General features: G+C 42.6%; 1 protein-coding gene and 1 pseudogene across 6 annotated transcripts in view; one reads left to right on the top strand and one right to left on the bottom strand.

Moving 5' to 3' along the window:
* TTC3 (tetratricopeptide repeat domain 3) overlaps window positions 1-23,951 on the bottom strand; it is a 90,331-nt gene that overhangs the window by 54,759 nt on the left and 11,621 nt on the right. For 5 of the 6 annotated variants that reach the window (XM_055127633.1, XM_055127636.1, XM_055127637.1 and 2 more), the window contains 10 exons: window positions 22,779-22,933; window positions 22,134-22,176; window positions 21,701-21,851; window positions 20,870-20,957; window positions 19,383-19,436; window positions 18,256-18,376; window positions 15,718-15,803; window positions 14,102-14,196; window positions 13,251-13,313; window positions 3,615-3,669 (listed from right to left, as the gene is read on the bottom strand). In XM_055127633.1, the coding sequence (XP_054983608.1) occupies window positions 3,615-3,669; window positions 13,251-13,313; window positions 14,102-14,196; window positions 15,718-15,803; window positions 18,256-18,376; window positions 19,383-19,436; window positions 20,870-20,957; window positions 21,701-21,851; window positions 22,134-22,176; window positions 22,779-22,922 (900 nt within the window). In that variant the 5' untranslated portion in view covers window positions 22,923-22,933. The remainder of the gene's footprint in view (window positions 1-3,614; window positions 3,670-13,250; window positions 13,314-14,101; window positions 14,197-15,717; window positions 15,804-18,255; window positions 18,377-19,382; window positions 19,437-20,869; window positions 20,958-21,700; window positions 21,852-22,133; window positions 22,177-22,778; window positions 22,934-23,951) is intronic. The other variant, XM_055127638.1, reaches the window with a different exon arrangement.
* Window positions 20,119-20,260, top strand: LOC129403084 (small nucleolar RNA SNORA53; annotated as a pseudogene).

Genomic DNA, 23,951 nt, shown 5'->3' with positions numbered 1-23,951 from the left:
CACTGCCAGGGTTGGCCCCTGAGCACAGAGCCAGAAGTAAGCCCTGAGCATTGCCAGGTATGGCCCCCAAACAAAACAAAGCAAAAAAAAAAAAAATACCGTGAAGACTTAAAATATTTCTGAGTAACTTCACTGCATCAGGAAAAAGGAGCTCAAAAAATAAAAATAAAAGATTAAGAAAAATCAGCCTCAATCAAGGTAAAATTCACAGTATCTGGAATTCAGTAAAACAAACAAAAACACCATTAGGTGTCCGAAAATTATAAAATCAAAAGGAAAACTAAGTGACTCTTAGAGCTGAGGAATTTTTTTAAAATTCGCATATTCAAGAATCTAATCAAAGCCTGGACTTCAGTTACACGAGCCACGGACACTGGTGTCGAGGCTGGGGTATTGGAGCTTACAAGAGAGTACTAGTATATGCTTCAAAATTCAAAGATTCTTAGTGGGGCGCTGGAGCAATAGCACAGCGGGGAGAGCGTTTGCCTTGCATGTGGCCGACCCGGGTTCAATTCCCAGCATCCCATATGGTCCCCCGAGCACAGCCAGGAGTAATTCCTGAGTGCATGAGCCAGGAGTAAGCCCTGTGCATCGCCAGGTGTGACCCAAAAACCAAAAATAATAATAATAATAATAATAACAGATTCTTAGTGGGGCTCGAGTGATGGTACAGCAGATAGGGCACTTGCCATGCTGGCAGCTGACCCGGGTTCGATCCCCGGCATCCCATATGTTGCCCTGAGCACCACCAGGAGTAATCCCTGAGTGCAGAGCAGGAGTAACCTCTGGGCATCACCGGGTGTGACCCAAAACCCAAAAAAATCCTTAGGACATTTGCGAGGCTACTGGTTTGTATCCTGTCTGACACGTCAAAAGCCAATGCATACAGACTCATCAGAAAGCAGGGGCTAGATGGATAGATAGCACAGTGGGGAGGGGGCTTGTCTTGCATGTGGTCGACCCAGGTTCGATCCCTGGTAGCACCTATGTTCCCCCAAGCACCTCCAGGAGTGAGTCCTGAGTGCAGAGCCAGGAATACGCCCTGAGCACCTCCAGGTATGGAGGTTTTTAATATATGGGAAATATATAGGGATGTTTTTATAATTTAGCTAAATACAGGGATTAAAGGAATACTCAGAATTACTATTAACATTTCCCTATACTTGTTTCACATTCTTGTTTAGCGAGAAATAAGACTGTAAGAACACTGATCAAATCTGGCACCTTTTCTTATCTCTTTTCCCTGTCTCAAAACCCAGAAGCACGATTATAAATTTTTATCATTACTCCTGTAGTCTCTAATGTGCTTTTACTCCTTTTATCATTCAACACTGTTAAAAATCTATGTCAGCGGGACTGGAGCGATAGCACAGCGGGGAGGGCGTTTGCCTTGCACTCGGCCAACCTGGGTTCGAATCCCAACATCCCATATGGTCCCCAAGCACCGCCAGGAGTAATTCCTGAGTGCAGAGCCACGAGTAACCCCCGAGCATTGCCGGGTGTGACCCAAAAAAGCAAAGAAAAAAAAAAACTATGTCAGTAAGTCGATTAATTCATTTTAATTGCAATCTAGTATTTGAATGATTCATTCACGAGAGTCAACAAATATTTATTACTGAGTGCCTCTTCCCATCTACAATTTGTCAGGCAAACCCAGATTCAGGAGTGAACCAAACACACAAATAAACAACACTCCCTCAGAGACCTCATGCTGTGCCAAGGGCACACAATGAAGAACTTAGCCTGAATACTAACAGGGTGGGTGTTTGGTTTTTTTTTTTCTGTTTTGGGTCACACCCAGCAATGCTTAGGGGTTATTGTGGCTCTGCACTCAGGAATCACTCCTGGCGGTGCTGGGGGACCCTATGGGATGCCAGGGATTGAACCAAGGTTGGCCGCGCACCAGGCAAACACCCTCCCTGTGTACTATGGCTCTGGCCCAAAGGGTGGGCTTAATGATGCTGAATGCCCAAAGGAGAAGAACTGGAAAGCAGGGCAAGAGGAACAATGTCGAGAAAAGGAGCCGGTTTCAGAAATAGGAGCAGTGCCAGGGGGAAGGCTTCCCTGGAGAGGACTGTGTGAATAATGAAGGAAGGGGGCGAACTCAGGCTGAGGAAAGCCAGCTCTCAGGGGAGGGGAGGTAAGGGCCAGCGGACAGGAGCGGGCGGGCAGAGAACAGTAGGGAGACACACGGGGAGTAGAGGGTGCGGTCAGGAGTGTGATCAGAGAAGTACATGGGGTTGTTCCAGCGGAGGCCAGACCTCAAGTGAAAATACCACACTCAGCCTCTGCTTTTGGTGCACATTTAGCTACTGGAGATCCTGTGCCTTGCGGGCTGGAGCGATAGCACAGCGGGGAGGGTGTTTGCCTTGCACGCTGCCAACCTGGGTTCGAATCCCAGGATCCCATATGGTCCCCCGAGCATCCCCAGGAGTAATTCCTGAGTAATTCCTGAGTACATGAGCCAGGAGGAAGCCCTGTGCATCGCTGGGTGTGACCACCCCCTCAAAAAAAATTCTGTGTCTTGGGCTGGAGCAATAGCACAGCGGGTAGGGCATTTGCCTTGCACGCGGCCGACCCGGGTTCGAATCCCAGCATCCCATATGGTCTCCTGAGCACAGCCAGGAGTAATTCCTGAGTGCATGAGCCAGGAGTAACCCCTGTGCATCGCCAGGTGTGACCCAAAAACAAAACAAACAAAAATTCTGTGTCTTGCAAGCAATACTGCAGCGACCAGCCCTGAGCATGTCTGCGAGAATAAATCTGGAATACACAGGGACAGAATCAAACACCCTACTGCTTGCCCAGCTGGCTGTAACCAACGCACATCTTATTGCTTCAAGGGACCCTGTGAGTGCACACGTTCACCAAAATTCACTACTGCTCCCTTTAGCTTTTCTCAATCAGAAGGACCCAAACTGTACCACATGGTTTCATTCACTCATCGCTAAGTGGGTGTCTCTGGAAGCTATTATGCTCTCTAATGTGTTTCCTTTCTCTGAATAATTGTAATGAGTAGGAGGGGGAAAAAAGACAATTTTCCACTGCCCACTCAGAATTTCTCTAATGTGAGATGCCTATTTGCTTTATAGGCCCAGGGTCTAACATGTTTCTAATTTTCTCTGTGTATTCTCTGAATAAAATTTCTAACAGCCCTGTATAAAATTTCTAACATCTCTGTATGTTATACGAATGAACACTACTTCCCAATTTCAGTCATGGTGTCTTCCAATATATAGAATTTTTACATAGTCAAATTCATCCCCCTGACATTCTCTGGGCATAACCTGTTCGTTTACCAAATCTCACAGTTACAAGTCTGGTCTCAGTCCCAGCCAAGCTTGGGTCCACAGGGAATGTCCCGGCACGGACAGCTCATCACTCCGGTACCCTGGAAAGCCCACCGCACCATCCTGCCCGGACACACCGCCCCTTGCACTGAGGGGCTAGTCTCGTGGCTCTGCATCAAAACTCCACCGGCCCATTCTTAATCTCTAAATGAACTTTAGCCAGCACTTTTGCAAATTTACATTCTGTGAACAGATTCTTACTTTCTTTTCCAAACTTGTCTAGAATTACCTGCTTAACTTACGTAAAATACAAAAGAAACCTACCTTTGTCCAACCACTCTTCAGAATAGTGGCCCGCTTTCCATCACCAAGGGCATTTCTAAAGAGAAAAGCAAGGAACAACATTTTCAAATAGCTTTATGCAATAATTACACATTGCACATCAACGGTGCTTTTGGAATTTCCAGATAATACCGAGCTAATTTTTTTCTCGTTAAAAAAAAAAATCTACAGAACAGATGAGTTGGGAAATATGGAAAAATAAAACAAAGGGGGAAGTTTCCAGAGTTGCAATCACAGCTATCCAGGAATAACATTTTTCAAGAGTGCTTCCTGTACATATTTACCTATACCAAGCTGGTTATCATGAATCCATTTTTTGCACTATTTTTACATGCCTGCAAGAGTCTATTCTCCAAAAACATAACTCAAACTCCCAACTTCCACACAACACATCGGCAAAACAATAAACAGACTCTGCAAGCTGCAACTAGAGATCAACTCGCCCTCAGCCATCTCTGTATCGGGAACCCGACTGGGCCCACTTCCTTGAGAAGGTCTACAAAATCAAGACGGAAATTATCCTTTCTGCTTTGAATATGTTAAAAAACAAAACCCCACAATGTTTGATGAATTGACAGTACTAACAGACCTAATAGCTGAAATCTCCTTTTCCTTTTTTCCTTTTCTTCAACAACTCTCTACGCTGGCTCAGTCATTTATACCACCCCCACTCAAATCTGGTAAAACTCCAAGACCACAAATCCAGATCTCCCACTCTGCTCCCTGAGAGGTGCCCAAATGACTCGCTCTCATTTCCGTTCACACATATACCAATTCTCTGTAGTTCTTTTTGTCTCTGTTACACCTTCCTTGCTCTAAGGCAAAAACCCAGTTCTGGATCAATCCCACTGTTTTCTTTATGACTATCTGAAGAGCTAACCACTGCTAGAGAAATGACACAGCAGAGCAGAGAGCCAGACTTATGGCTGATCTGATAATATCATGTATTCAAAATTCAAAAGGTACACTATAATCATGTAATAGCAGCCACTCCAGAGGCCTTTAACACTGTTCACCAATCATTTCACACAGAATCATTCCCTAACCTGCTCACCTCACATCTTGTGTTCTTTCTCTCAGCTTCTGTCCCCCCCCCCCCCCCGACCTTCCAGCAGGGTTCAATAAGCAGAACCAGAAAGAAAACTCACCGTTTCCTACTACCAAACAAGACGGCAAACCCACCTCTAGCCCTAATGTCTTCCTCTTCCACCTTACATGTTTCTCCACCCGTGCCCTATAATTCTTCCTCTTACAATAGCTCACCAATAAAATCAATTGTTCCCTCTCCAGAATCAGTATTTTTTGTAGAGACAAAATACAAACAATACAATGAACTATTTCAAATATACAGCTGCGTCAAGAACACAACTGAATAATTGTCCATAAACTTTAAATATGCTTAGTTACTTGAACCCAAAGCAAACAGTTACTCAACAGCTATTCCTTTTATTCCTGGTAACCAAACTTCTGTGACCCATGACTACATGATACAGAAATAATTTTCAATTAGTTAAGCCAATATGGCAGCCCCACTCTCCTTCATATTAGTTGTAGTCACGTGATTCACTGCCAACCAGTGAGACCAGCAGGGACTCATTGTCAAAAGATTGAGGAATAACAAAACTAAATATATACTAGCAGGGAGCAATACCTATGAAAAAATAATGCAAAAAAAATTGCAAAATAATTAAAGACCTAAAAATCAGGCTCTAACTTACTGATTTAGTGCATTCTGATCTAGTGCAAAGTAAATGCACTAAATCAGTTATAGTGCTGAGTGGATGAAAATCCATTATCTTTAACCCTAATTTACTTGAAATACAAAATCAACTCCGGAATGAACCACAGATCGAAAGTTACACAAGGGACCGGAGCAACAGCAGAGCAGGTGAGGCACTTGCCTTGCGTGCGGCCAGCCCAGATTCGAGCCCCAGTACCCCACTGGTCCCCCAAGCACTGCCAGGAGTGATACCGGAGTGCAGAGCCAGAAGAAACCCCTGAGCATCACTGGGTGTGCCCGATCCCTGCCCAGAAACAGTTACACGAGCAAGATTTGGCAAAAATAGAACATTCTGATGATAACTTTGCAACCAGTAGAGATTATGGTATATGAATAGCAACTTCTGCTTAAGAAAATTATGAAGAGTGAAAAAGGAAAGTCAGAGTATGTGAATATAATTACAATACATGAATTTGACCAATAGTTTATATTCAGAATTTTCAGAACTCCTAGAACTGTAAACACTGAATCCCACAGGGGGGACAAAAAAAAAAAGTGAAATTTTCAAGCAAGGCACTTAACAAAAAATAAAAGAATATCCAAGTGGTCAATAAACTTATGAAAAAATGCTCAACTTAAATGCTCTCCATCAACTTAAAAATGCAAATTAAGAACCGCGGCATGATATACCCACAAAATATCTTAATGAAATGACACAAAATAATAAGCATCAGTGAGGATGTGAAACGGAAACTCTCGTATGCAGCTGGCGGGCGTGCAAACGATGCTGTCACTTTGGAAACTATCTGGTGAGGCTGGATGGGAGCGGTCCTGCGTCCAACAACTGCACACCTGGGTCAGATCCGCGAGAGAAATGAATACAGTGCTCACAATGAGAGTGCTGCAACACGGAAACTCTAGCAACTGCACAGATGTCCATCAGCAACCATGGAGAGAATATGGTATATTCATGCAACAGATGATCACTTTACAATTCCATGCGACAGTATGGACCTCAAGAACAATGCGGAAGGCCGGACACTGGAAAGCGCATACTGTACGACGACTGTTCACACAGCACAAAACCAGGCACGACATTCTTGCTGGGGACAGAGGGTGGGGTCTGGAAGCCACTCTGTGTGTGGACAGGGTGAGGCGGCAGGGACGCACTCTGGGGAGACCTGGGGGCTGGCCACAGCTGTGTGGTTCCTGCAAGTTTAACTGCACACCTGTGGGCAAGTCTGGCTTTTTAAATAAGCAGGAAAGGGCCATCTTCCTGCAGAGATGAATGTCTGGTTTATGCCTAACAAAACAGCCAACTTGCCAGGAGAGGGAAAAAAAACATCATTGTTGCATCCTTAGAAAACCACATGGTCACCTGGGGTATTCCTGAAAGGTTTTCTTCAGTGCTTAAGCCCGTCGAATCAGAGTTGAGTGTCACTTGTGGCCCAAACACCCTTCTACAATGACTCCTCTGCTCTGCGCCTCACTGCACTTCGCTCGACTTGGACTCCTCCCGCCGACTTCCGTGAGAAGGGGCAAGGGTCCTGTTCTGCTCCCACCCTCGCATCTTCCACTGCCTCGGGGCCGGCCTTGGGCGAGTTCCGGGTACCACTTCCCCTTTTCCCTGCACCTGAACCACGCTCGACTTCTGCCATTTTCACCTACGGTACCTCAAGTCCTTCTGCTTTTCCGTTCCCACTGCACTGCCCTGCACAGCTTGCGAGCCCTCTCCAGACCCCTGTCAAGCCCACTCCGCTCTCTTCAACTGGACTCAACTTCTTTTGCTCTTTGGGTCACACGCAGCAGTGCTCAGGGATTACTCCTGGTGGTGTGTGGGGGACCATATGGGATGCTGGGGATTAAACCGGGGTCAGCTGCGTGCAAAGCAAAAGCCCTACCCGCTGTGCTATCACTCCAACCCCCATAAATTAAACTGACCTCTTAAAGTATGTTAGCTCCCTCAGCGTAAAACCCTTCACTCTTTTTTAATGTTCACAAGGAGTCTTAAGTCACTCATTCAGGGCCCAGAGCAGGTAAGGTCCTTGCTTGGCATGCCGCTAACCGAAATTTGATCCCCACATCCCATATTATCCTGTGAGCACCAACGGGAGCCAGGAGTAAGCCCTGAGCACTTCGGGCGAACCTCCCCTCCACGGCATCTGGTTGGTCTCAGGCACACGGCTCCTGCCAGGGGACACTGTGGCCCCTCAGACCGGAAGCCTTCAGGGCTGGAACTCAGGGATTCTCTTCCCATCTGCCCTCATCTACACACAGGCCCCCGGTGGAATTCAGTCAATCAGAGTTAAACTATTTCTGTTCTCAACCGTAATTAGTGTTTAACATACTATTAATGATTAGAGTATATTGCAACTGTTATGATCAACACAACGTATTTTCGTCTTTTCAGCATCCCATGAGCATAGTGCAGCAAACCAAACTTCACAGTGGGCGTGCTTACAAAAATCAACAGCCCAGGGGCTACCAACAGCCCAGGGCCGCATCTTTGAAAATGAGAAAATTCTAGACATACAGATGTTTACTTTTTTTTAGGGGGCTTATTTATTTTGTGTGTGTGTGCGTGGTGCGTGGGGGGGGTCCCGCCAGATGATGCTCACGGGTTACTCCTAGCTCTGCACTCAGGAATTACTCCTGGCACTGTTCAGGGTACCATATGGGATGCCGGGGATTGAACCCAGGTTAGCTGTGTGCAAGGCAAATGCCCTACCCGCCATGCTATTGCTCAGGCCCATTTATTTACTTTTAACCATGTGACATAGCTGTGTGAATACAGGACAGAGTGAGAAAGATTACTGGCCCAGTTGCTCCAAGTCAGAACACAATGACAGAACTTTTTTCTCTCCAGCTACATACACCTTTGGGTATGTACATGGCTACATTCTGCCCAAAATTATACGATGAAAAAAGTAAGCTATTTCCCTTCCTATATTCCCTGTGCATTTGCTGGATCGCCATGGATTTCTCCCACCTCTTTCCACACACCTTATATTTATCCTCAGGGAATTAAAAAAAAAAAAAGGGGCTGGAGTGATAGCACAGTGGACAGTGGATAGGGCGTTTGCCTTGCACGAGGCCGACCCAGGATCGATTCCCAGCATCCCATATGGGCTCCTGAGCACTGCCAGGAGTAATTCCTGAGTGCATGAGCCAGGAGTAACCCCTGTGCATCGCCGGGTGTGACCCAAAAAGAAACAAAAAAAAACCCACATCCCCTGCTGAGAGAGGGTCAATAATCTTATGACTTGTTCGGATCCTAAAATACCCACTGATTTCCTTAACTTTTTATAATGTATATTTCTTTCTTTTTTATTCTATAAATGGGAGTGTGAGCCACAACATACCGTGGTTAGGTTTAACCCAACTCTGAAAATAAACAAAAGATAAAAAAGGGGAGCATATTGTCTAATTTTTTTTAAATAATCAAATCTTTTCTTCAAAAGGAAACTTGCCAACTGGTTAAGTAAAAATAAAAATATCACACAAGAAAGAACAGAGTAAGGAAACCAAGACATCACACACACATATACACACTTCAATTTCTCACAAATTTACAATTAAAGTGATTTTATACCTCTGGTATCAAGAGAAATTCAGAAAAATTAAAACCAGGAATTAGCAAAATCTGCTATAAATCAGTTGGGGACTCATGCCTATCAGATATAGGATACAAAAAGCAAGTAATTAAATACCAAAAGGTACCAGTAAATACAAAAAAAATTTAAATTGTTTCTCAATGGAAACAAAATACCCAATATATCCTTTGCTGTATTTGCATTCCCCCTCACAAAATGTATCACTCTACCAAAGAATTTAAATTTTTCTCGTGAGTTCAACAAAAACACGTTAAACAAAGACTAACCAAATACACTGCCTATTTAAAAAAAAAAAAAAAAAAAAGCTAAATACGCCCAATCCCTTCTTCCTACATTCTACTCGAAACTGAAACTTCCTAACTACTCTACTCTAAAATGCCTGGCAACTTCAGAAGTGCAACTGGGAAACGAACCCCCAGAAGACTACCGAGGTGCCCTTCTCCACGCCCGTCTGAAGGGTCTGGGGCGAGAGGGGGTGGCAGGGCATGACCTCTGCAGGTTGACACCTCTGGCTAAGACGGAGGGTTCTGGGCAGCCCTTGAGCTTACCTACGTCCACTTAAAGGAGCTCTGATTTACTATGTGACAATGTGGCATTAAAACAACCCTGTGACCACATTCCCCATCTCCGAATGGAGCACGGGCTGCACACACGCCGTCTGCCACTAATGGTTCCCTTCACTATTCGTCTGAGAACACCGCTCATTGCTCGCCTTTTCGAGATTATCTTTCACTGATTTTTATCTCTGACTCTTAGGGGGTGACCCTTCTCCCCCTCGCCACGTGCCTTTTATTTTTTATTACTATTATTTTTTCATTATGGAAACATTTTTTGAGAATGGCCATGTGCCTTTTAAATTACACTTCACGTTGCTTTCCATCAAATACTTCAAGGATACATAAAAGTACAGAGAAAAGCACGATCTGAACGAAGACGCGGGCGCCAACTTAGCAAGAGCTCGGCGCTGCGTTCCGGCTTCTGCAGAGGGGCGTCACGGCTGGCTTCCACCGAGTACCCGCCTTCCCTTCTCCAGTCCGCTTCTCGCCTTTCCTTCCCAGAGACAGCCACTAGCCTGGAGTTTCAGAGGACCATGCATCTGAGAAACATTTTGAACACATACTATGCAGGAACGATGGATATGGCGTATCATTTTGCATATTTAGAACATTACACAACTTAAGTCTTTATGCATTTATAATGGCATCATACCATATAAAGTCCTTGTGCAACTTGCTTTAGCACGCACACCACATTTTTACTGTTGCATAGAATTCCATTGTATGAATATACCATAATTTGTTTATCCACTCCCCTACTGATGGACATTTAGTTGCTTCCGTTGTTTTACTCTTACAAACAAAGCTACAGCAAAGCCTCTCACGCATATTCCTGGGCACCCGTTGGCGCTGGCGGCTAATCGCCTAGAGGTGGGCTGCAGGTCTCGCTCGTCTTCACCTTGCCAAACGGCTCTCCAAAGTGACTGCACCAATTTACACTTTCGCCAGCAGAGCACGGAAAGACTCCTTTGTTCCACATCCTCTCAAACACATGGAATTATGAGGTTTTTAAATGTTTGCCAATCTGAAGAGACACATAGTGTTAATCTGCATGTTTTGGAAGGAGAATCACGTTTATTGACCACGTGGACCATTTGTTTTAAGGGTTTTTCCCTTTCACATCGCTTTTCGTCTACCACCAACATCCCGTGGTGCCGAATCCTAGAGGCACTGCATTCAGGCCACCTACGTTCAAATTTTGGCTGGGGAAAAAAAAAAAACCTAGCTGGATCACACACCTCCTTGGAGTCTGGCTTCCCAGGCCTCAAGCAACTCTCACACCTACTTCACCGGGTTGATTGGTTACAAAAGGAAGTTCAGAAAGTGTTAGTCAAGTTGTATTTGAGTGTGTTGAACAATGTGCAAGAAAAAAACTGAGGCATGATTTTACTAACAATAAACTAGTATCTAGTATGAGCTGGGAAATTATCTAACATGGGAATCTAGCCTGTCAGGAAGAGCAATGAGGCTAGATGCCCGGTCATCCTCTTGACCTTGACTTCACAAGCTACCTGGTTTCCACTCAAATGCACCTTCTTTGCGGTAGAGTTCTACATAAGTGTCTAGCCGGCAAAACGCTTGGTCAATGACAGAAAGCCCTGGTTTGCCTCTCAGCTGTCTGGCCTTTCCTATGCAGTGTCACATTCTGCATTGTGTATGGGGGTATCCTAATTCTGACCCATTAGCGGTTCAAACAGATGCTCCCGCAGCCACCTTGCCAACCAACTGTCTGGGGAGCATACGGATTCACCTCAAACCGTGTTATGAAACGGCCACTCTGAACTTAGCCAGAGTATTTGCAACTCATTTGTCAGAAGCAGACGGCCAGTGGTACTGATGGAAGACTGTGTCACCCATTCATTCCTCTAGACTAGATAACCTGGGTTAATCCACAGCTCAAGCCTCTAAAAGCTGCATAACGAAAATACAGCAGTATTCTCCGAGGTGGTTGGATTACTGGTGATTTTAATTTTCTTCTTTTTAAACTCTTGTATTTTCCAATTTTTCTACCATGAGAATGTATTCTGTTTATAATAAAAGAAAAACAGTGTTACTTTTAAGAGCTATATGCCTGGAATAAACTACCTTTCCCACACCTCCCTCTCCCCAGTGTGCTTTCTGAGAACAACTAACAAAGTTCTGCATTTATTCATGAGAAAAAACAGAAACTGTACTGGCAGTTTTTTCGTTAGTTTTTTTTTTTTTTTCTATAAAAATTGATTTAGTCACACCCGCTGGTGCTCTAGCATCACTCCTGGTGGTGTTTTGGGGACCATCTGGGGTACTGGGAACTAAACTGGAATTAGCCACAGGGAAACTACTGAGTCTTGACTCCTACTCTATTGCTCCAGCCCTGAACACAGTGTTTGAAATATCAAGTTCTTCTCTATTCCATCATTTAATTCATGTAAGTCATAATCAACCATATTAAAAAAATTTCTCCTGGAAAAACACTATTTGACCTGAGCAATTGGAATTCTCTTTTCTCTTGGACAGTGAGAATTACATATTTGTCAAGTCTTCTCTTTGGAATTTAGATAACAGGAGGGTCAGCTGCAAATATTCCCCGAGAGGGGTCACTCGCTTATGCCTAGACACAGCTTAATTCTGACAATCCCTAGCTTGAACTTGCTAACTTTATTTTCTTCTTTCATTTCTACTTTTCCAAGGAGTCTCACCCAGCAGTACTGAGGAGAGCCCGGGCACGGGGAAGGAGCTGCACACAGGCCCGTGGACTGAACTCAGGGTCTTGGACAGGCTAAGCATCACGTGAACTACTTCCCTTGCCCTACTTTGTTTTTTACTTCTTTTAGGGGTGGGTGGCTGGGTGGAGAGGAGGCATCAACCTGGCAATAATGCCAGGGATCCAACCTGTGTATCCAGGACGCACAGCAAGACCTCCAGCCCTGAGTCCCCCCTCCCTGTTTTAATATTCTACCGAGTGGGATTTATTCTTTTATTTATTTATTTATTTATTTATTTATTGCTTTTTTGGTCACACTCAGCAATGCTCAGGGGTTCCTCCTGGCTCATGCACTCAGGAATTACTCCTGGTGGTGCTCAGGGGACCATATGGGACGCTGGGAATTGAACCAGGGTCAAACGCGTGCAAGACAAACGCCCTACCCGCTGTGCTATCGCTCCAGCCCCAGGATGTATTCTTGAGGTCACTCTAAACCCTTCTTTTGGACACAGTAACCGGTACAGCATACAGTGTTCAATATTATTAATGTTGACAATTTATATCCTAAAAGTGCTTAGCGAAGGGGATACCAAAGGGTTCAATTAGAGTGTTTCTCAACTAATAAATTTCAATAACTTACTACAGCAAAAATTCTAGAACTATATGGATTAATAGAGAAAAAAGAAGGTAATATAGGTGTTAAAAACACAGATTTTTCACACCATCAGTAAAATCTGTGTCAAATCTTGGCATTCATTACTTACTAAAGGTATGGTCGCTAAAATGTAAATATGGAAAATATTACCACCAACCAATTATGGTTGTTATGATACTTAAAAGCATATGTAAAGCACTTAAATGTGCCTCACACATCATCCACTCAGAATGGTGACTGCCATTAAATAGTCTATAGAGCCCTCTTTCAGTATTTAACTTTACTGCCAAAGAAATTTGAAGTATTTTCTTGATTACCTGCAAAACAAACATTTCCCACCAAACAGGTATTCAACATATTCAGTAACTGGAAAACTTGAACCAACTTACCTGAACTGTCCAGTGCGAAGGAAGCAAAGAGCTCGGTTACCATAAAGCAGGTGATTTTCAGGACTTTAAAAGAAATAATGTGTCATCAGTAAAGCACTTTACATATCAAACGAGCAATCCCACAGAAAATGTAAGCCATAAACACCTTTTCAAGAATGTCATGTTTCTTTGACAGACCAGAAAGAATTCGGATTTGGAGGGATTTACAGTTCCAACTGGCTATATTTCCAACCCCTTCACTTTCCACCTGACCAATTTGATACACACAGCCCACACTTCCTGCACTAAAAATGAAGTTATGGTCGCTCCATACTCCATATTATTCCAATGAACCCCCCCGGTGGCCACAAACTTTCATGCCCAGGCATAAGGGACCAGGGACTAAAGACTCTAGGCCACATGAAGGGGGGGCTGGAACATCCCTTCCCGTCTCCCCGCCCCTTCGGGGTCCTGGCTGTCACACCAATGAACTGCCCCCAGGTGCCATTTAAGGAAATTAACGACCTTGATCCAGAGACTCACAAATGAATCTCAGAATGGCTCAGCTCGCTACAGAGATGTCTCCGGACCCAAATTGTTTACAATTTTAGAATTCCAGGAGTGCATCTTATGATATTCATTCTATTCTAACAATAGAAAATAAATTTTATCTAACCAAAAAAAAAAAAAAAAAGGAAGAGTTAGGAGTTGAGAGATTGCTAAATTGAGAGTTGGTAAGACACTTGTCTTGCATGTACCTGACCTGGGTTCGATACCTGACACTTTAACACACACACACACACACACACACACACACACACACACACACACACACACACACACACATGGCACTGTTTTTATTTTGCTCTTACCTATATTCAATGGCTCTGGTGTAATAGATAATAGCCATATCAAATCTCTCTTTGGAAAACGCTTCATTTCCTTTTATTTTCATGAGTTCTCCTTGCTAAGAAACCAAGATGGAAGAATATCCATCAATTACTTCCAAGACAATCAAGAACCCAAATACCTAAAAAAAATTCTGCATTGCTATCTTTTAAATCAGAAATAATCTGAGTGATTATTTATATAGAAAATAAAAATTCATATCCCCACTACTTGGATTTATAAAGAAAATTTCTCAAATAACTCAATGCTAAACTAAAGACATTAAAAATAAATCCACATTATGAAAACTTAATAATAATATACCCCCTTGTGTGGCAGGCTCACATTTAAATATATCTATTAAGCTTGACATAGGGAAAGGGGAAGAAATAGATGTGATGTAAGGCAAAATTTTACTTTTAAACTAGAAAATGTGAGATTGTTTAACTAATCCAAATGCTTTATAAGAATATGTAACTCAATATCATACAGGCAATGCAAAAACTGAAATTATAAGGACATCCATAAAATTAAAAATGCATGGGGCTAGAGTGATAGCACAGCGGGGAGGGCGTTAGCCTTGCACTCGCCCGACCCAGGGGGTTCAATTCCCAGCATCCCATAGGGTCCCCCCCCAGCACTGCCAGGAGTAATTCCTGAATGCAGGGTCAGGAGTAACCCCTGAGCATCGCTGGGTGTGACACAAAAAGCAAAAGGAAAAAAAAACCTAAAAATTCAAACATTAGGGGCTGGAGTGATGGCACAGCTGGTAGGGCGTTTGCCTTGCACATGGCTGACCCGGGTTCGATTCCCAGCATCCCATATGGTCCCCTGAGGACCACCAGGGGTAATTCCTGAGTGCAGAGCCAGGAGTGACCCCTGTGCAGGTGTGACCCAAAAAGCAAAAAAAAAAAAAAATCAAACATTACTGGAATTTCACAGCAAACTCAAAATTTCAAACAAATGAAAATAAACTCAATGTATTTTAACTAGTGAACATTAACAGTTTTCCTAAATCTTTTCTAAAATTGAGTTAAAATCATACATAGTTAACCATATGGAACTATCTCAAAAAAAGCTGTTGTTACTGAGGAAAATCATGTATCTTAGGCTAACTAAAAGCCTTTCAATTTAAAAAAAAAAGTGTTTTTATTTCCCGTATGGTCCTCCCAGCCCACCAGGGGTAATTTCTGAGTTCATCGCCAGGAGTACGTCCTGAGCATCACTGGGTATGACCCAAAACCATAAAAGCAAAGCAAAAAAATACAAAAATAAACATTCCAACTGAAATGGATTAAAATGTCTCCTCAAGGGGCCCAAGTGACAGCAGAGTAGGTAGGGCACTTGCCTTGTATGTGACTGACTGGTTCCTAGCACCCCAGACGGTATGCAGAGCTACGTCAGGAGTGATGCCTGAGTGCAGAGCTAGGACTAAGCCCTGAGCATCTCCAGGTGTGGCCCCCCACAAAAATAACAACAAAATGTCCCCTTCAAATTTAACTTGATTTTATCGTAGCTTCTGTATTTTGTCAGAGAGCAGTTTTTACTAAAAAGCCTAAGTGTTAACAAAAAGCTCTAACAAGTAAATCATAACTCTCACCTCTATGCACTCTGGACAATTTGGAGTTCTGAAGTCTTCAAGCAAATTGTAGTTTTCTGTTACAACTTTAGTTATGTGATACTTATCTAAATTTTATTTTTAGGAGAGAGAAAACATTTGTTTAAAATATTGTTACTGACAGTGTCCTAATTCTTAAGTCAGGCAGGTGAGTTCACTGAGTTTATATTTTTGAGATAATCTGTCTTAAAATCTTTTTACATGTACCAAATAATACATTTAATAACAACTATCAAATGTTTCAGAAAATATTAGTTTTTATTGTTAGCTATGAATGTCTTTATCTAACTAAAAAAAAAAATTTACCATTAGTTTTCACTGCAGTTACAACAAAAGCTCTTTAATACTACATTCCTGATAGGGTCCATAGTTAGTTACTCAAGTCAATTCAGCAAATATTATTCAGCACTTATGATATACCTGTTACAATATTCTACAAAGATATCTGAAAACAAAAACTGGGAAAACATTCTAAATATACTTAGAAGTATACTAAATAAATTTACTAAATAAAAGCTACTAAAAGTATATTTAACAAATGATGAATTTGGAATGTTTCACAAAACTTAAAACTACTTAATTCAATATTAGTCATCACTGAACTATTTTTTAATTCTTAAGTTATTTTATCTTAATTAAAACACTAAAGTAAGAAGTATTTCAGTTAAAAATACCCAAGTCAATATTTGACCAATCAATGAAATGTTAAAATGAGACAAGTGAAAGAGCCTTCTTTTTGATTCAGGCAACAGCGTGATTTGCAACACTGCTATAGTAATGTCAGAGAACGCTGTCACCACCCCCCTCCCAGCAGTGTCATATCCCACTCCTGTAGCTGGACTCCCTCCACCCACCCTAACACTAGCCCCTGGGAAACTCACTTCTACAGGAAAACTCTCAGGATCTGTTTCACTGGCCATTTTTTTTATTCCTTTACTATGAAACTCGGGAGAGCCCAGCAAGCTACCGAGAGTATCCGCCCACACGGCAGAGCCTCCTCGTGGCATATTCGATATGCCAAAAACAGTAACAATTCTCACAATAGAGATGCTACTGGTGCCCGCTCGAGCAAATCGATGAACAATGGGATGACAGTGCTACAGACAGTGTCACTATGAAACACAACACTTAAATTACTAAGTTATTAAGAAACATTAACAATTGGCCAATGGGGCTGGAGCGATAGCACAGCGGGGAGGGCGTTTGCCTTGCACGCGGCCGACCCGGGTTCAATTCCCAGTGTCCCATATGGTCCCCCGAGCACTGCCGGGAGTAATTCCTGAGTGCAGAGCCAGGAGTAACCCCTGTGCATCGATGGGTGTGACCCAAAAAAGAAAAAAAAAAAAACTGGTCAAAATTTATGTCAGAAGTTTTACCGGTCCCCATTTTTTATTCCAAGATGTCCTACAAAGGAATTTTCTCAAAGTAACAATTTCATTTCTATAAAATTACACTTTTTCCCTTATCAAACACACTCACAACTATGGTGAAAAGAGCATTCGAAATTTAAAATTCAAAAATCACTACAGAAGGTCACACCAAATCAAGTAAGATTTGCAGGATGAAAATCAGGACTTTCAGATAGATGAGTGATGCACCTTGCGGCCTAAACCCTCCTAGACGGCAGACTGCAAAACAGGACTTAGCCTATCAAAACCTTCCTTCACCAGCCTTCCTGGGCCATGGCCGTGAACTCTAAAATGCTCCAGAGCAAAGGCAACCTACCAGCGCAAAATAGTCTAGCATCCGGTAAGTCCCACAGAAAAACTATTCTTTTATGGTTTCTTTTGCAGGTCGCATCCGGCGATGCTCAGGGATTACTCCCAGGGATCTCAGGGGCACCCTTCGGGATGTCGGGGCTCGAATCCAGGTCTGCCGGTTACAAGGCAAACGCCCAAGCTGCTGTACTATCCCCCTGGCCCCCCAAAAAGTTGTACTCATGTTTAATTTCTCTCTAACATACATTCGAACAATAAAATTTGCCCTCAGAATAAATGGGCAAATTACCAGTCCTTGTTTATTAAAAAAAAGAAAAGAAAAGAAAAGAAAAGAAAAGAAAAGAAACAAAAACCCCCAATGTAACTTTTCCAAGATTCCTGCTCCCAATCCTATGAAAGCACTGCCAACATTCAAAATACTTTAGGGGGAAATGTGTGACTGAGTAACAAGTTATAGGAAAGAGTGTTACCATACAAAGGAATAATATCTCCATCAGGGAAAAGTTAAAATCTTAGCTTGTTACATGTCTTATGAATAAGGCTCCTAGTTCCTGGTGTATTTTCTTTCTTGGGAATCATATGTAAAAATTTATGACCTCTGTTAGCTAGAATTTCAGAAAGTGTAACATTATAGAAATCATTAAGACAAGGTAAATCTCCATTCTAGTTTTTTCTTACAAGTAGAAAAACCATTTTTAAAAATTCTGATAAATATGATATAGCAACATATTCCACTTGAAAAAAGTTTTCCCTTCCAGAAAAAAATATGAGTCAAGTAACAACTTAAAACATTTATACTTACATTCAGTAAAGAAAATACTTAGCATAGGCCAACAATTTTCGACTGCTCCTAATTTTGGTAGAATTGTCACATCGCCTGTATATTTCACCCAGTTCAAAGCTTCTTCCATTGCCAAGATTTTCTATTAAAAAAAAATGAGATGAAGAATATGGTTTTCACTATGAAATTTTCACTATATAACTGCAATTGTCTTATGTTGTAGTTTATACTCATACAGTACCACACACAACCTAGTGTGCTGAACCCTGACATGTAAAGTTAACAGATAGCAGGCATTCACATGCTACGTCTTCAGATAATCCCAGCCCATCCACAAAGCTCCAGAAACTTCTGCAATGACTACAGACCCAAAAGTTGAGTGTGGGAAATCACCCCGTAAATGCAGGCCCTAAGATAACGGCCAGTGTCTCGGGTCAAGCAAGCTGAAGGGAAGCACTGGCCGTGGCAGGAAAAGGCTCTGCTACGGGAAAACACAGAGGCTGGAGAAATAGCACAGCGGGTAGGGCATCTGCCTTGTCTGGGTTCCGTCCCTGGCACCTGATACGGTCCCCTGAGCACCACCCGGAGTGATTCCTGACTGCAGAGTCAGGAGTAAGCCCTGAGCACTGCCAGCTGTGCACCGCCCCCCACCTCAAAAAAAATATATATATCATGGTAGAGCAAGTAGGTTCTCAAATAACATCATTTCGTTCAATGTCACTTCATTATGACACTGAAAAGAAAAAAACCGTGACGCTGAATGAAATCATGTTATTTGTAGGCCTGTTTTTACTCTAGCATTTCACCTTAAAAACAATGTTAAGCGAAGCCTGACTGTATGTCTAGACTATATAACAATTATTTATCAAAAAATGCTCAGACTAGAAACCTAATGAATCTCATTTGAGAAAACATATCAGGTAAGAAGATGTAAAAGAATCAGTTATAAGAGAGGCTCAAAAATACACTCTGGAGAGATGGGTGGGAAATGGTGTACAAGCTGACAGCTAAAGCACAACACAGCAATCAGTACTCCCAAACATCAGAACGGGGACTATGACGGGGGCCCCGGTCCACGGGGCAGAATGCACCGAGATGATGGCCTTTCACTCACAGTGACCGCGGTGGGTTCCACACTGAACACTTACATTTTCTATCTTATAGCCAATTCTCAGTAAGCCTCCGATAAAGAATGGATCATTCTGAAAGACAGAATCGAAGAAAAAAAACAATTTTTCTCTTAATCTGTTCATTATGCTTTAATTTTCAATGGACCCAAAACTCCCACATTTCAGAAATCCTACTGTCTGTACATAGGAGATCCCCCTGTCCCCGGCACTTTCCCGTCCCACTTACCATGGCAGGCCTCTGAAGTCAGAAATTAGGAATAATCAGACAGCAATGGAAAAAATTACTGAGATAAGCAAGATAGTACAGCAGACAGGGCACTTGCTTTGCAAGCAGGTGACCCAGGTCCAATCCCCAGCATCTGACATGGTCAGCCGAGTCCCACAGAACCCCTGAGTACTGCGGGGTGGCCCAAAAGCCACACACCCCAAAATTAGACTAATCTTCAGAAATATGGATTTATTTTTTTTAATACTGCTGTAGTTTATTTGGCTGTAAGTTTCATACAGAAGTGATTTATTAGTAAATTACCAGGAAAGAAATAGGGTAGTGAGAATATGGAAAAGAATGTGAAGAAGAATTAACAATCCAAATGATTAAAAGCATGCAAAATCTCAAAGAAAACAGCAGGTCCTATGCTTTTTTAAAAAGTTAGAGTGGTTTGAAGATAATGCTTGAGCAGTTCCAATCAAAGGACAAAGGGAGTAGAATACTCACTCCTCCTGCAGAAATATGGGTTTTAAGGTTGACTACTTATAGATTTTTATATAAGACACAATGGCTGACTTTGGTTATATCTTTTATCAATACACCTGCACGTTAGTCTTAGGTTCTGATAGAAATGACATGCAATTAAGCTGTCACTCTTGACTATCAGGACGCAACTGGCGTGGACACTGTAATGATGAAGATTTCTGCAAGGCAGTGGCTATAGCTGAGTTAAGCAAGTACCCTACATGCAACAGAGGGGTTATAGAATTTAGAACCTCAAGAAATAAAATGCTAACTTACCACTTTAAAAATGAAACAACAGTGGCTGATATAAATCCCCACACCTTGATTCATAATAAATTGACATGATCAAGCTGACTGCATGGGTCTGGAGACACGGCTCAGTGGCACAGCACTCGCCTGGCATGTGTGAAGACCCTGGGTTCACTTCCCACACCACGAACAAAAGAATGAATAAATAGCTACGAAATCTATCCCAGATCAAAAGTATTGTGAAGGGGGTGACAGTCGCCTGGCTTAATTCCTATAAAACCAGGAGCACAATTTTGTGACAAACTTCCGTTTCTCTAAATGTGCTAGCTGGCAAGATCTTACTGCCAGTCCAGCCCTGCTCCTGACCCCTCAAATACACAGCACAAACTCACGGGTGGCAGAAGAAAACTAAACCGTGACCTATTTACCACTCACTATGGACTAACTGCTATCAGGAGCCTGATGCCACACACATATTAATGTTCTTGAAGTAAAGGAGGAAATAACCACATACTACACTTACCACAACTCTCTTCGCCAAGTCGACAATATCTTCCATCAACTCAATATGTTGCAGTTTCTTCAAACTCATCTCAGGAGCTTGAGAATCACTTAAAAACAAATTTATTTTATTTTATAAAATTTTATAAAATTTATTTCATCCCATATGATCCCTGTGGACTTCCAGGAGGCCAGCAGTAATTCCTGAGCTCAGAGCCAGGAATAACCCCTGAAACTCACCAGGTGTGACCCCCCCCAAAAAATAAAAATTTACTGAACTTTACACTTAACTGTGTATTATATGTCAGTTTGACCTAGGTGAAAAAAATTAACTTCTGTTTATTTATTTATTTATTTATTTATTTATTTTTGCTTTTTGGGTCACACCCGGCGATGCACAGGGGTTGCTCCTGGCTCTGCACTCAGGAATTACCCCTGGCCGTGCTCAGGGGACCATATGGGATGCTGGGAATTGAACCCGGGTCGGCCACGTGCAAGGCAAACGCCCTACCCACTGTGCTATTGCTCCAGCCCCTGGAGGAAAACTTTTATCTAGTGGACAAAATACTGTCTTTCTCTCTTTTCTGGATTACGATAAGATTTAGAGAACCACATATTATTATCTACTTACTTCACTTGTACCATCCAATGTTCTTCAGTTCCAATTCATTAAATCTTATGATGACTAACATATATCAAATTGTAAGTATCAACTTTCCACCCTACTCTAACAAGAGTCAAGCCGAACAGTCTATAGGAAGGGAACATAAGCCCTCTCTGAACTTGGCATTCTGCAACACTGGGTGATATGCTCACCACTGTTTCAAGCAAAATGAATAGCAACATAACTTACGTGGGCTCCACACAGGGGTGCAGTCGTGATATTATAGAGCTGTTCTGACTTTGGAACAGAAGTGGCCAGAAGATATTGACTTTGATGGCATCGCAGTAATCTTGCAGGATGGACATCGGTTTACTGCACCACATATTGCAGATGTCAAACTCTTAATTGAAAAAAAAAAAAAAGCTTTTAAGTAGTGTTTTTGTTTATGTTAGAAAAATATCAATATTTAAATAAAGAGAAGGTAAAAATGGGGTATGGCAAGGTAAGTAACATATGCATGCAACATTGTTAACAGTATTATCTAAAACATTTTAACAAATAAGGGTTATGGTTGGTAGTGAAAAGAGTAACTCAGAAAATTCTAAGTCTGATACTTTCATGTGAATGGATGACCCACCCTTACAGTCATGCACCAAATTAAAATTAATACCTAAGTACTCACCTAAGTTTCTCTCACTTTGAATATAATCTTTATACTGCATACCCTATAAAGAAATAAATGCTTTTGATACGTAGCTTGTAGAGTGCAAAAGTACAATTTTTGATTTTAATATAAAGGTTGATCACATGGAACTGAAGGTTTCTGGCACACATTAGCTTATGCATTTGGACTCTAGCATCTTCACCATGTCACAGCCGAAGACCTCCTCTGTCAGTGTCCCCTGCACCTGTGTTTACGGTCTTCCATCCTGGCTCCCCTCCACACAGAATACCACCATTCACCAGGAAATTCACCAATTTCCTGGCTTGCACATTGTTGAGGACGCTTAATCTGCCTCCTGAGATGACTTCAAAAGCAGGCACACTTCCCCCATGAAAACTCGCAAAACATCTTCACCCAGCTAGCTCTAAATCTAAACTTTTCAAAAAGTAGATCTTAAAAATTCTCAGCACACCCACGCACAAAAATCAGTACCTAAACATACATATATGATACTGCATAATAAACTAGGCTTATTAAGGTGCTCGTTCTATAGACTGTACACATGTACTGGATCTTACTACTACGTGGAAACTGATAGAATGTTGCATGTTAACTCCACCAAAAGCACGATATAAAAGACAAAGGATGGGAGAATCTGCTTACCAACCCATCACAGTACAGCTGAGACATGCGACCGTAACCTTTGGACGGGTACTCGGGAGCAAAGCCACAGTCATCTCCGTAGGCGCCGTCCTCGGTCTCAGCACTGTCGGCTTCCGTGTAGTCTCCCATGGTGCAATCCTCCATGGCGTACCAACCTAAGGAAGCAGCACAGACGCAAATCAGAAACGAACCAGCCTGCGGGGGTCCTGGCCGCTGTGGTATTTTAGGAAAACATGGGGAGTGTAGGCCCCATGAAATGAACTCCAGTAGCAATACCGAGCCCCAGAAGAGTCTTATCCTTGTCCTGCTACTCTTGGCCCCTAGCACTCTTCAAATACCACCTGGATCAATTTTTTTCTTTAGGTTCATTCCCCCTTCCCCCCACCCCTAGGTTGTTCCTCTCTGCTCTGAACTTCTCTGATTACCAGGCCCCCCTTTAGAGGTAAGATTATTCAGAGTCTCTTTCTCAGTTTTGCATGTGTCTGTGGCATGAGGAAAAGGTACCTTTCCAGTGTTGCTCTAATGCATCCTGTCAAACGTGCCATTTCAACCCACTTCAACATACATAAATTCTGCTCAGTTCTCAACCACCTGGGAGGAACAAAGTCCTGACTCCAGCAGGGAAACTTCCTTTCAGCTCTTTCTTGGTCTCCTATCTACTCCTCGGTGTCGGTTCTATCTTGAGCAAAGGAGCAGAAGCAGCGTGATGCAGGGTGATTTCCTGATCCTACAGCCCCCGGCCTCACCCAGACACTCCCTCCTCGAACCATCACTGCCTCTGAGGCGCTGGGGCTCCCACACAGAGACACTGCTGGACCACAGACGTGGTCCAAAACCTCACTCATCAACAACCACACTCTAAGATTTCAACATGGAAAAGGGCAGAAATGAAGATGAGAGTTTGGGATTAAAGGTCTTTCATCCTAGAGGAAGTTCAATAATAAAGACCTAAAAGAAAACTGCTACCACTCCTTATTATCATTAGGTAAAAGGTACATCGTTTTATCACATCCAACTCGTCCAAGTAATGGCCTTCTTTTCCTAGCACCGACACCACCATTAGATTTCTCAAACCTTCCTCGTTTTAACACTGTCATCCCATGACTGTCAGAATAAAAAAGAGCAAGTCTCTTTTTCCTAGCCAAGACCAGCACCATGAGTTCTGGGAACACA

The sequence above is a fragment of the Sorex araneus genome, chromosome 2, assembly GCF_027595985.1.
Source record: "Sorex araneus isolate mSorAra2 chromosome 2, mSorAra2.pri, whole genome shotgun sequence".
In the NCBI taxonomy this organism is placed as follows: Eukaryota; Metazoa; Chordata; class Mammalia; order Eulipotyphla; family Soricidae; genus Sorex; species Sorex araneus.
This window is presented reverse-complemented; position numbering and strand designations above follow the sequence as displayed.